An 11268-nucleotide genomic window follows, 5' to 3' on the forward strand; every position below is an offset into this window, starting at 1 on the left:
CACAATGAATATGTTGCCCTGGTTCTATCAGTGCTATCTGGACAATGACAACTGAACAGAATTAGTTCCTAAACTACCTCTGGTTCAGGTATTTCATAGCTCTTAATAAATCCTTTTTGCCAGATGGTGATGCTTGGTGAAGAGTGAGTTGTATTGTACTGAACTCTGGCCTGGGAAAGTTTATCAAGTGCTCAGAATTCCAGGAGGTTGTTAACATGCTGCTTGGAAATTCAGTCCCTAACTGGCAGCACAAACTGCATCTCTTACCACCAGAGTTTCAAGAATGCCACCATAGAGTTAATTTTACTGTAGTCACTTTATTTTAAATAGAAAAAATCACTTCTTAGAGACTGATATAGATCAGGAAATGACGGCAGATGAAGTTCCTTGGCTATGGATGTAGGACAAACATTCCATAATGCCCCTGTTCAGGCAGTAATTTTAGTAAGTGTGCTTTCCCAGCAGTACTTTACCCAAGGTGTCCTGTCCTGCTGTGTTTTGTAGCTCCCAGCAAGCAGAGTGCAGCTGGTCTCTGTCCCATCCGAGGCAGGCTCGGGCTGCTCAGGGCAGCGCGCTCTGTGTCTCATCAGCCTTTGGGGTGACAGATGCCCTCACTCACCCCAACACTGTGCCCTCAGCTGTGAGAGGACTGAGCATTTCCCTGCATTTTGCTGCAGCATTACAGCTGTGACCTCTCTGGAATGGGGAAGAACCGGTCTGAGAGCTTTGGGCAGTGCCTGAGCAGGAGGCACTGCCAACCTGTGAACTGTGACAGGAGAGAAGAGCTCCTCTCACTCATCCTGTCCAAGAGACTGGGTGAGGATTCCTGGGGCAGGGAGGAGTGCTGCAGTGAGGAGGAGGGAGGGAGAAATGCATTCATCTTCCCACTTTAGAAAGGAACAGCTGGAAGGGTTCAAGGGCAAACGATTTTCTGTGGCCCTTGCTCAACACCTTGGGTGTGATCAACAAGCTGTGTAAAATGCTGCAGTCAAGATGCTTCTGGGGCTGGAAAGCATTTTGAGAGCTGCCATTTTCACTTTTCCACTCTGTTATTGCAGGAATAATCCAGGATTTTTGCTGTTTATTATTTTAACAAGAATAGTGCTAATAAACTACCTCCTTTTTAGCTTTTGCCTGAGAAATGCATATAAAACTATTCTAAAAAATAAAATTTAAAGCCAGGAAAGATGCATTCCACAGGGATCAGTCATAAAAGACCTTATGAAAATAGCGTTTGGATACCAGAGGTTTTTTTCAATCAAAAGTGAAATCTTTTGCAAGTTCTCTCCCCAGAGAAAAATTTCTAATTTTTACTAATAATGATTTACATCAGAAGATGAAAAATGTGGATCCATGCTTTTCATTGGTTTCCTAACTATGAACAAAAATAAATTAACAATAATCTCCACGTGCCTGTTTTTCCTAGCAGAAAAAAATGCTGGCTTGATGCTTTAAAAAGGAAAAAGCCTCTGATTGACTTAACCTAAGTGCCTGGTGTTGGCAGGGGCTACTTCCCAATGCTGAGGGTGAAGATGATTCGGCCCAGGAAGCGGTCGCTGTTCAGGTCGTTGATAATTCCTTTCCCATTCAGACTGCACTGGATGGGGACCAAGTAATTCCTCTGCACATCTGTAAAGTGCATAGCCACCAGAGGGGAGGTGTAGTTGACCTGGAAAGAAAGGAGATTTAAGTGTGATTTTTTGAGGGAGCAGAAAAGCCAGCAGAGCTTTTATGTTCAGTAAAATAATTTGTAAATGGTTCGTGGTTCCAGGCATCTGAGAGTGCCTGCCTGATGTCCATCAGGGTCCCTCAGCATGCTGAGCCTTTCTGTGCCTGTGCCTGAGCACGATGGATCACTGCACGTTGCCTCTTGGGGTCATTGCCCAGGACAGCACCAGACCATGGGACTCACAAATGCTTTCTGCTGTCCTGAAAACCACACACACACACACAGAATTACACACACATAGGAACACTCACACACTGTTACACACATGCACAGTTTGTCAGACACAGAAATAGAGCTCTGTAATCCCAGTGCTCTGTCCTGCCCACATCTGCCCAGAATAGCCTGACAGCACATCTGGACCCTGTGCAGCAGCTCCTGCCCTCCCATTCCCAGGGAAGCATAGCAGAGATGCCAGACCCTCACTCACGTGGGTGAACTTGCCATAGTAGGGATAATACATGAGGTCAAATGTCCCGTTCCCAGGGTAGAAATCCACCGACCTGAGGTGACTCTCATTGCCTTTCTGTGATCAGAAAATAAACAGACACACACACACACATAGGACATGGGTCACAAAATACAGCTCCCCTCAGAGCTTGTCTCAGAGCAGATGTCCCTTGCCAGCCCCTGGCAGTCACTGCCCTGCTTCCAGCCAGGGGAGAGTGCAGCAGTGCAGGCATGGGCAGGGCTGCAGTTTGCTGATTCCCTGCTGCACCTCTGCTCCCTGAGGGTGTGATCCAGCAGCTGCCTGGGCAGGGGGAGCCCTTCCTTCACCCCATTGCTGTTGGCTTGCATTGTCTGCCCAGGACTGAGCGTGCTGCAGAGCAGCTGGGGATGGATATGAGGGGTTCCTACATCTCCCCACTGAGCTGCAGGCTCCAGCTGGACCTGGCAGCCAGGCCCAGGGGCTGAGCATGGTGAGGCTGCAGGAGCAGGCTGGAAGCAGGACACTGGTGACCTCTGTCACTCAGCAGACTGGCCTCCAGCTGTGCCAGACACATGGGCAGCACTGGGCCCTGTGAGTGTCTGGGCTAATATGAGGACAGTTGTGCTGAGGCCCATCAGGAGGACACGTTTGGCCTGTCCCCCCCGTGCTGCAGGGAGGGCAGGGAGGAAAGCAGTACCTGCACTTTGCAGTCCACGCTCACGGGGACCCCGGCACCAGGGCGGTAGCCTATGATCTGCAACAGCAAAAAACATCCAGCCTTGTATGAAATGCAGTGCCAAGAACGTGCTGCCTCCCTTTTCCAGAGCTTTAACCTCTCTGGTGGCAGCCACGTTGCTCAGGACAGGAGCTGTGTGTCCCTCAGCAGGGTCTGCCACCCCACGCCGTGCAACCTGCCCATGGCTGAGGGCCAGATTGCTGCCTGAGAGCAGGGGCAGAGCAGAGACCACAGAGTCCAGACCCCCTGGAGCAACACAGCCTCTTCACACAGTTCACATCCCCCCCATGCTTATTTTCCCAGCAGTGAGCACTGAACCACTATGCTGTTAGACTTCAATTAAATTAAATTCCAAGAAAACTCCCATTGCAAAGCATCTGGGTTGTGGGGTGTTCCCCTAAAGCTCAGTTCCTCATTAAGAAGGGCCTGGCAGAAGACCCTCCAAGCACTAAGGCCTCAGAAATCAAATGGAATAAGTTTTATAGTGGGTTTATTTAATGTTTTCTAGCAAATATGGCCTGAAGGTTTGGGGATTCTAGTTCCCTTTTTCCCTGGGCCTGAGAAGCGAAGGAGTTCCAGTCCCTGTGTGGCTTTCATCACACTGGGATGCCCCCAAAGGAAGGAATTAAAGCAAGCAGCTTCTCTGTACCCGGTTCATCTTCAGCAGGATGCAGGGCTGGCCTCTGGAGTAGCCAAACGTTGGGTCCTCGATGCCGGAGCAGTTCTGCAGCAGCGAGCGCTTGAACTGGCAGGCCTTCTTCTCCTCACTGTCATTGCCCCCCTGGATGAAGTACTGGCCTGGGACACACTCGATATTCTTCTCCTCCTGAACTTTGTCATCATAAGCTGGTGGGGACCAAGAGACTTGTTAAACCCCCCAGACCTGCACAGACACAAACTCCCAGAGAACAGGCACATGTCAAGGGCATTAGGAAGTCACACCTGGAAAGGCAAAGCTCCCACGACCTTGTGAGCCTCCCTTTCCAGATGTGGCTCATGAGGTGCCCAGGAGGAGACCCCTGCACTGCATGCGTGTATCCATGGATAAAAACAACCTCAGCATGGCTCCCAGGGTGACCAAGAGCTCACCTGCTAGGAAGTGGTGCATGCTGTCCACGTAGGGCTGCCACGTGTTGGGCTGGGAGACATTGAAGGCAATGGTGAAGCCATTCAAGTATGGTCTGATCATCACCCCTGAAGAAGGAGACAGCCCTGGTAAGGCAGATGTAGGTGGAGCAGCCATGGGCTGTGTGCTGCAGGGCTGGGCTCAGGCATGAGAGAGGCAGCACCAGCTCACAGAGCAGCTCTCTCCTCAACCTGCTGATCCCTCACCTTCATTTCACACCAGAGAACACCATACACATCAAAATATCCCAGGAAACCTGGGAGGTATGGAGAGCCTCAGTAGTGTTGTGGGTTAGTGACTGGGACTGCACAGAGTGGCTGCAGGTCCCCCCTGTTCCCAGCTGTGTGGGCAGGTCCAGACAAGGAGCAGGGCAAGGGGCCCTTCTGTTCCCCACCAACACAAAAACACGGGAAAAATGCTGTGTCTGACACAGGGAAAGGATTTTCTGAACATTCTCTTGCCAGAACTCCCCCAAATAATAATGCATAAAAGCAACTCTTGATTTGCATTTTATTTTGAAGGCATGAGGTATAAAGGGCCAGCAGCTGAAATGCATCAGCATCACCTATGAAATACCTAAACTTGGCTTTTGCCTTGAGAATAATGATAACTATAAACAGTGCAATGAGAATAACAATGAGTATCATCAGGGTGAATGCTTCTCATGGGGCTTTTTAAATGTCTGCTCCTCTGCAGAGACCCTGCAGCTCTGCCAGTGCCCCGAGGTGAGAACACCCTGTGCTAGGGAGGGCTGGGTGGCTGTAGGAGTGCACAGCTCCAGCAGGGCTCTGCCTGAGGTGCTCTCCATGCCATTTTGGTAGGACAGTGATGGGCAGAGGTGGCCAAGGCCAGGCTGGCTGGGTACTTACCTGGTGGAGACACACGGTCCCGGAACCTGGGCGTGTAGGGGCTGAGCGTGAGCAGCATCACATACAGGCAGAAGGCAAACATTCCCGCCAGGCACGTGTAGAAAATGAAGTAAAACAGTAAGATCAAGCCTGCAAAACAGACAGGCATGTCGCTGTCAAGGCAAGCAGAGCACATCCCGTGGGATGTGTCCCACAGGGATGCACAGACGTGCTCAGCACGGCGTCCTCTGCAGCTCTGAGGCTGTGTATCTGCATCCCTTTTGCTGCACAGCCCCTCCCAGAGCTGGGTCAGGAGCAGGTCTGTGTGTCCACCTGCCTCAGCTCTCTCCAACAGACAGACCCTCCTGCCCTTCCCACCCCCTCCTGGCATGAAAACATGCAAAGGTACCCAGTGGCTTCAGCCAAACCTCTGGTGGGGCTGCGGGGCGATGCTCCTGCCCTGATTCCTGTCCCCTGCCCGGGAGGGACCCTGGTGCTGGCACTGAGCAGGCAGCATCGCCCAGGGCTGCAGCACCACTGACTGTTTCATGGCCCAGACATTCAGGGAACGGGTTTGTTTTTCCTCTGGACCAGGCTGCTGGCTGAGGATGTCTCAAGAGGCCCCAGCCTATGAATAAAACCCAGCAGCTCAGAAAGCAAAGCGAAGCCCTAACCCAAATATTTCCCAGGAGAAAGGTTCCGGCGGCTCGGAGGGAGCGCTGGGAACACAGATGTGCTCTCCTGCCGTGCCTCTGCCAGGGCCACCGTGCTGGGAGCTGCTGCGTCCTGCTGAGGGCTGAGCCGGGGCAGAGGGACCATCACTGTGCTGGTGGCACAGAAGGGACAATGTCCAGCCCTGCCAGAGTGGTGCTGGGTGGTGCCTCTGCCCCAGCTGGCAGCAGAGCTGGCGCTTGTTGGGACATCTTCCCACTGCTGCTCCCTTTTTTACGCTTCCTGCAGTGCAGCAGGGAGTGTTGTCACCAGCAGAGAGGGGGTGCAGCCTTTCCCAGGGGCTGGGGCCTCCAGTGGTGACTCTGTGGCCAGTTGTCTCCCTGCATTTTGTGAGTACAAATCCCCTGAGGCCCCCATTTCAGGGGACACCTTTAGAGCCAGCACAGGGGAGCAGCCCCAGGCTGGGCAAATTCCCTCCTCCCCACCCATGAGCTGAAAGTGGGAAAGTTCAGCTCCACTCACTTCCAAATGCTCTCACTTTAAAATAAACTTTGATTTTCATAGTAGCTTCTCCTGCCCCCAGGTAGAGACAAGTGAGCACACTGTGTGCACCAAGGGCACGTGGGGGGTCACACAGCAGAGCACAGTGACCCCAGGGGACAGGAGGATGCTGCACCCACCCAGTGCTGCTGGCACTGCCAGCAGTACCTGCCAGGGTCACATCCACACCACACTGAGCAAATCCTCTCTCAAGGATCTTCTCAGGACCTGGGGAAGCCTCCAGAAAACCAAACCCACATCACTAGGGACTCACCCTACTGATCCTTTGGTCTGTGCCTTCCCATCCAGGAAAGAAGCAGAAAAGCTGGTCTGCCTCTGTGGCCAGCAAAGGGCACAGGAGTGCAAACATGAACGTCAAGGTCTGTCCCAGACTCATATTTGCAGGTTTTCAGACTCCTCTGGTGCTGGTGGGAAGCTTCCTTTGTTCCTCCCAGCTGCCAACACAGGCATTGCAGAATACCCAGAGCTCTTGGCAGGGGCATGGGGGGGCTGTGGGGCTTGTGGTGCATTGCCAGTGCCAGCCAAGGGCTGCAAACACCCAGCAGCAGCCCCTGGTAGCTCACAGCCTTACACTGATGGATGTGCAGGTGAGTCTGGATCAGGCTGGGATTTTCACTCTGCCAAGGGGGCTGGCAGAACAGAGCGGCAAAGATGGGTAGCACCCCATGTGCTTGTGGCACCTTGATTTTGAATCAAGCCTGCAGCAGCACTCACCCACAGGCTGCTCTTAACCACCCTGGGCACCTCCAGTCTCTGCAATAATTTTTGAAGGGCACTGGATGTGGATAAAGTAGACAGGGCACTCAGAACCACCACAGCTGGCACATCCCAGTGCACTGTGGGTCCTGCTGTGGCCCCTGTCACTACCTGGAAGCCGTGGGGTGACAGTGCTGACAGCCCTTCCCTCCCTTTCCAGAGCCAGGCTCACCCAGGCAGGGAGGGCTGCTCTGCCCCATGGTGTGCACCCTCCACAGAGCACCTGCCCAGCCCGGGCACTCTGCCCCAGCAAGCTGATGACACCAAAGCCACTGTCCCCGGGCTCAGTCCCTGACTTACACAGGCAGGGGCAGGAGTGCTGGTGACAGCAGGGGTACAGCAGGCTGACCTGCAGCTCCCATGCTTGCTCAGGCTCTAAACTTCTTTCTGGGACATAGCCTGAAATCTTTGCTTTCAAACTCTCCCTCAACATTAACCTCCAGACCGAGGGTACCTTCTACGTGATTTTCTGCTTGTCCTCCTCACTAGTTAGAAACATTAACACTAAAGAAATGGCAGGGGTGGTCAGTCCAAGCTATCAGGGACATTCACAGGAAAGTGACTCTGTTGTGAAGCAGAAAAAGCAACAACCCCCAAAAGTGGGGCTTGAGGAAGGACCTACCCCAGCTCTTGGCTGTTCTCCCCAAGCATGTTCTCTCCTCCGGGTTCCACAAGAATATCTTCATCTCCCCAGCCAGGTCTGCCCAGGTTTTGCTCCCCATGTCTGCCTTAGGCTCGTCCTTCTCTCTGTCAGGATCCTGGACCTTCTCCTCATGCTTATTTTCCTGGAAGAGTTGCAGAACACAACCCCCACAGGCAAGCTGAACTTCTCATTGGCCAAAAATAAATGCAAAAGCACTTAATATCTGGAAATGTTTCAAATTTCCATTTTCCCATCATCACTCTTGAGTTAAAGAGAGGCAGTTTTGGCTGTTCCAACTTAAGATCATTTAGAACCCAGCATCCATTTTTCCATTACATCTACGTCACTGCTGTCACACTGGGTGCTGTCTCCTTGAGCTGGCATTTACAGAAACTCATCTTTTTCCACCTGTATGAACATGACCAGAGAAAACCTGTGGTCTGGGAAGGCTGGGGCTGTTCCCACACTTCTGCAACATCTCTGAGTTCAAGTGCACATTCTCTGTGCTGCCACAGATGATAGCAGGCAGCAGCATTTCAGAGATCAACCAGCTTGTTTTCCTTGGCGTGTGAGCAAGAATTCAGCCTTTGAAGAAATCCCTGTGTTGTTACTTTCTTTAATTACACCAAGTTCCAGGGAAAAGCATCTCCCCAGGTTGCAAGAGTCTGTATTTTGCCTAAGGGGTGAAAACTTGTTTGTCCAGAACTCAGCAACACAAATCCTCTGCCTGGGCAAGAGCCACTTGAGAGGCAGAAGCCGTCCTGAATTCCCCTTGGCTCCGGGCCGGTCCCAAAGGCAGCCTGGTGGAGAAGGTGCCGGCCTTGCTCTGAGCTCGGGGCAGGCCCGGGCGAAGGGCGATGCTGTCCCCGGGCCGGGTCCGTCACCGCCGGCGGCTCCGGGGCTGCGGTGCCTGCTCGGGCACGGACCCGGGGCAGCCCCGGGAACCGGGCACGGACCCAGAGCAGCCCCGGGAACCGGGCACGGCCCCTCCCGGAGCCGGGACACACGGATAGGGATATTCGCAAGCCGTGGGTTGCCCCCGAAGAGCCGGGATGTGGCCGACAGCTTGGCCAAAGCCTTGCTTGGAAATTCCTTAGAATTGGGGAGGAGAAGTTGAACTGTGCTCAGACACACAAACCCCGCAGCACAGTGAGGATGGGAGGAGAGTACTGGCTCCGAAGGCCGAGCGTGTCCCCTGGCAGCCGGGGCAGAGCGGGGTGCAAACCCTGCCCATCCCGGCTGCCCCACGGGCTGAGTCCCGCGGGGCTCTGGCAGCGCTCCTGTGCCAGAACTGCCCCCGGCTGCCTGCCGGCGTTTGGCACGGCTCCCACAGCCGGGCTGGAGCCGTGCCGAGCCAGCTCCTGCCCGCCCTGAGGGGCAGGGTACACGGGTACGGGGCTGGAGAGAGCAGCGGGTCTTGGAGCCGGGAACAGCGGCCCCAGCCGGGAATGACAGCAGGCAGCGATGAGCCCAGCAGTCACCAGCAGGGACGTGGGACAGGTGTGGGGCTGTACCCTGCCAGGACACGCACAAGGGAACAAGTGACCGACGAAGAGGGGGAAGAGGAGGTGTTCTTCCTCCCACTCTCCTCATTAAATAAAAGAACTACCAGGAGATGTTTTGGAAACGTTTCCTCAGACTGCCAGGGCAGGGGACACTGCCCAGGTGGACTCCACACTGGTGCTTAGTGCTGCACTGGGGAAAGCCCTTTGGATCTCATACCAACTGCTACTGGAGGCTGCAAGAGCCCACACTCAGAAGGTGCTGCCAGTGCTTAGGGCTGTGGGATATAGGGACAGCTTCCCCTGTCATGGGGCCTCACCCTGGGAACTGAAGGAGATTTTTGTAAGGAGAGATGTTCCAGCTCTCCTGGCTCTATGCTGTGTGTCCCTTCACTTGGTGAAGGTCCTGTCCTGCTGGCTGACCTCACCCTGGGAACTGAAGGAGGTTTTTGTAGGGAGAAAAGATTCCAGCTCTCCTGGCTCTATGCTGTGTGTCCCTTCACTTGGTGAAGGTCCTGTCCTGCTGGCTGGGACAGGCCACGAGGGCTCCATGGCAGCCCAGGGAGGCTGAGGAAGCCCCAGGCTCACCTGTGGTCTCTGTGGGGCAGCTGGGCAGGGTGGGATGATGCCAGGACCAGGTCCCTGGCAGATGTCTCTCAGCTAGGGAGCTAGGTCAGGTCTGGAATGAAGCACAGGAGGTTTATCTTTGCAGCCCAAGACAGAGATGGTCTTGGAACAATCCCTTGCACCTGGAGTGGCAGGAGCTGGGACAGGAGTGCAGTGGGGCAGGGAGAAGGCAGAGCCACAGCAGTGTTGGGACACTGGAGAGCACTGAGTCACTCCTGCTGTGACTGCTTGGGAAGCAAATCTGGGGCTCATCTCTGACAAAATCATTCTGTGCTGGCTGTTGTGGGTGTCCTGGGGGAGACCAGGAGCTTTTCCCCATTCTCACCTCAGACCAGGTCAGCTCTCAGTGTTGGATTCCTCCTGCTGAAATCCAGGTATGCAGGGGGTCACCCTGCCCAGGTGTTCTTGTCCCTTCTAGTCCCCCTCACCACCCAGCACCACTGGCAGACCTGGCACGGCCCTTTAACCCCCCTCCCATACAAAGTGCTTTGCCTAAGAGACAAAGCAGCATTTCCTAAAGCAAAGTAGTTGTAAATCTATCAGCCAAAGCAGGTCCTTGCAGCAGCTCCCACCTCACCTTGTGAAGTGAGGCTAATAGCCCCCAAAATACTCACCACGTTCTGGCTGGGGCTCCTGAGCTCCACGCCACTGGTGCTGGTGTTGCTGGCCATCCTTGGGTGGGAAACAAACAAATGTGAGTGTTAGCACAGCAGTACCGTGGGTGTGGGTGCAGCGTGGTGCTGGCTCTCAGGGACTCACAGACGGAGAGAGCCCCCTCCCCAGCCCTGCTCTCTGCCCTACAGCACCCCCTGACACAGCAGCCGTGCCGAGACTGGGGAGCAACGCTGCTTTCCCTCCCTACCTGCAGAACCTTGCTCTTCAGGAGTGGATCAAAAAATAACTTGTTTTCCTAACGGGGGAAGCTCAACTCGGCAGGATCCTATCTTGAGTGCTCTGGCATCTGGTGCCCTTTGGAGCAGGCTCACCGCATCCTGCCTCACATTTGAGCTCCCATCGCTGCCAGCCAACGCCCTACATGGGGAAGCCAGGCTGTTCCCCCAGGAGACCGTGTAGCTGTGAATAAACATTAACAAATCGCTGGGGTTTCCGATGGCGAGGAGCGCCGGTCAACGTGTGCTTGTCAGTCACAGCGGGGCCGGGGTTAAATTGCGAAATCTCTTTCGCGGTGAAAGAGGTAGTGAGAGGGGCAGGCGGCTCTATATTTATCCCCGCCAGCAGAGGCAGGAGTCCACAGCGCCGCTTTCCTCGCCACCCACACCTGTCAGACAAAATCCAGAGGCACACCGTGCCGTGCCAGGCCGGGGCTGGGGAGGCTCGGGTTTCCCTCGGTCGGGGAATCACGGGCGGGAGGCGATGCCCGGGCAGGCGGGCTGCGGGCTGCGCTGATGGCAGCGGGGCCGCCCGGCCCTGGCCGTGCCCACGCAGCTCTCCAGGAACTGCGGGGCTCGTTTTACACCTCTGCCCAGCCTGAGCTCGGCACCATCCACCGCTCATTCTCTTGGCCCTTTTCCTGTGGCAGCGGTGACCCTTCCTTTGCCAGACAGCCAGGCCCTGTTCAGGGGTGGGGAGAGGCTGCCTGGCCGCAGGCTGGGGCTGTGCCCGCAGCACGGGGACATTGTC

The 11268-nt window shown here is 54.8% G+C and overlaps 2 protein-coding genes across 4 annotated transcripts; both read right to left on the reverse strand.

The window, feature by feature from the left end:
- Window positions 1–299: 299 nt before the first annotated feature.
- On the reverse strand, window positions 300–10638 carry ATP1B4 (ATPase Na+/K+ transporting family member beta 4). 3 transcript variants are annotated; one of them, XM_039717253.1, is made up of 9 exons: window positions 10490–10638; window positions 10242–10299; window positions 7478–7640; window positions 4888–5016; window positions 3982–4086; window positions 3542–3738; window positions 2854–2910; window positions 2157–2252; window positions 300–1669 (listed from the first exon to the last, which is right to left on the reverse strand). In XM_039717253.1, exons 2-9 carry the CDS (start codon window positions 10296–10298, stop codon window positions 1508–1510), a joined length of 966 nt encoding a protein of 321 aa, XP_039573187.1. In that variant the 5' UTR covers window position 10299; window positions 10490–10638; the 3' UTR covers window positions 300–1507. The 3 variants fall into 3 exon arrangements, with proteins under 3 accessions (XP_039573187.1, XP_039573189.1, XP_039573188.1); XM_039717255.1 differs by having other exon boundaries at window positions 10425–10628; XM_039717254.1 differs by having other exon boundaries at window positions 10242–10312; window positions 10490–10626.
- On the reverse strand, window positions 7652–10234 carry LOC120506105 (translation initiation factor IF-2-like). Its single transcript, XM_039717252.1, has 3 exons — window positions 9424–10234; window positions 8483–9315; window positions 7652–8452 (listed from the first exon to the last, which is right to left on the reverse strand). The coding sequence occupies exons 2-3, from the start codon at window positions 9089–9091 to the stop codon at window positions 8042–8044; spliced, it is 1020 nt and encodes a 339-aa protein (XP_039573186.1). The 5' UTR covers window positions 9092–9315; window positions 9424–10234; the 3' UTR covers window positions 7652–8041.
- Window positions 10639–11268: the final 630 nt, after the last annotated feature.

This window comes from Passer montanus, unplaced genomic scaffold (assembly GCF_014805655.1).
Source record: "Passer montanus isolate IOZ18808 unplaced genomic scaffold, ASM1480565v1 scaffold38, whole genome shotgun sequence".
Classification (NCBI taxonomy): domain Eukaryota; kingdom Metazoa; phylum Chordata; class Aves; order Passeriformes; family Passeridae; genus Passer; species Passer montanus.

Excerpts from the sequence above, each read along its gene's own strand:
- ATP1B4 (XM_039717253.1), bottom strand. The coding sequence starts at position 10,298 with ATGGCCAGCAACACCAGCACCAGTGGCGTGGAGCTCAGGAGCCCCAGC. Across the intron at positions 7,641-10,241 it reads GGAGCCCCAGCCAGAACGTG|GAAAATAAGCATGAGGAGAA; the intron begins GTGAGTATTTTG and ends CAACTCTTCCAG. Across the intron at positions 2,253-2,853 it reads GCGTGGACTGCAAAGTGCAG|AAAGGCAATGAGAGTCACCT; the intron begins GTACTGCTTTCC and ends TTCTGATCACAG.
- LOC120506105 (XM_039717252.1), bottom strand. The coding sequence starts at position 9,091 with ATGAGGAGAGTGGGAGGAAGAACACCTCCTCTTCCCCCTCTTCGTCGG. Across the intron at positions 8,453-8,482 it reads TGTCCCGGCTCCGGGAGGGG|CCGTGCCCGGTTCCCGGGGC; the intron begins CCGTGCCCGGTT and ends GCTGCTCTGGGT.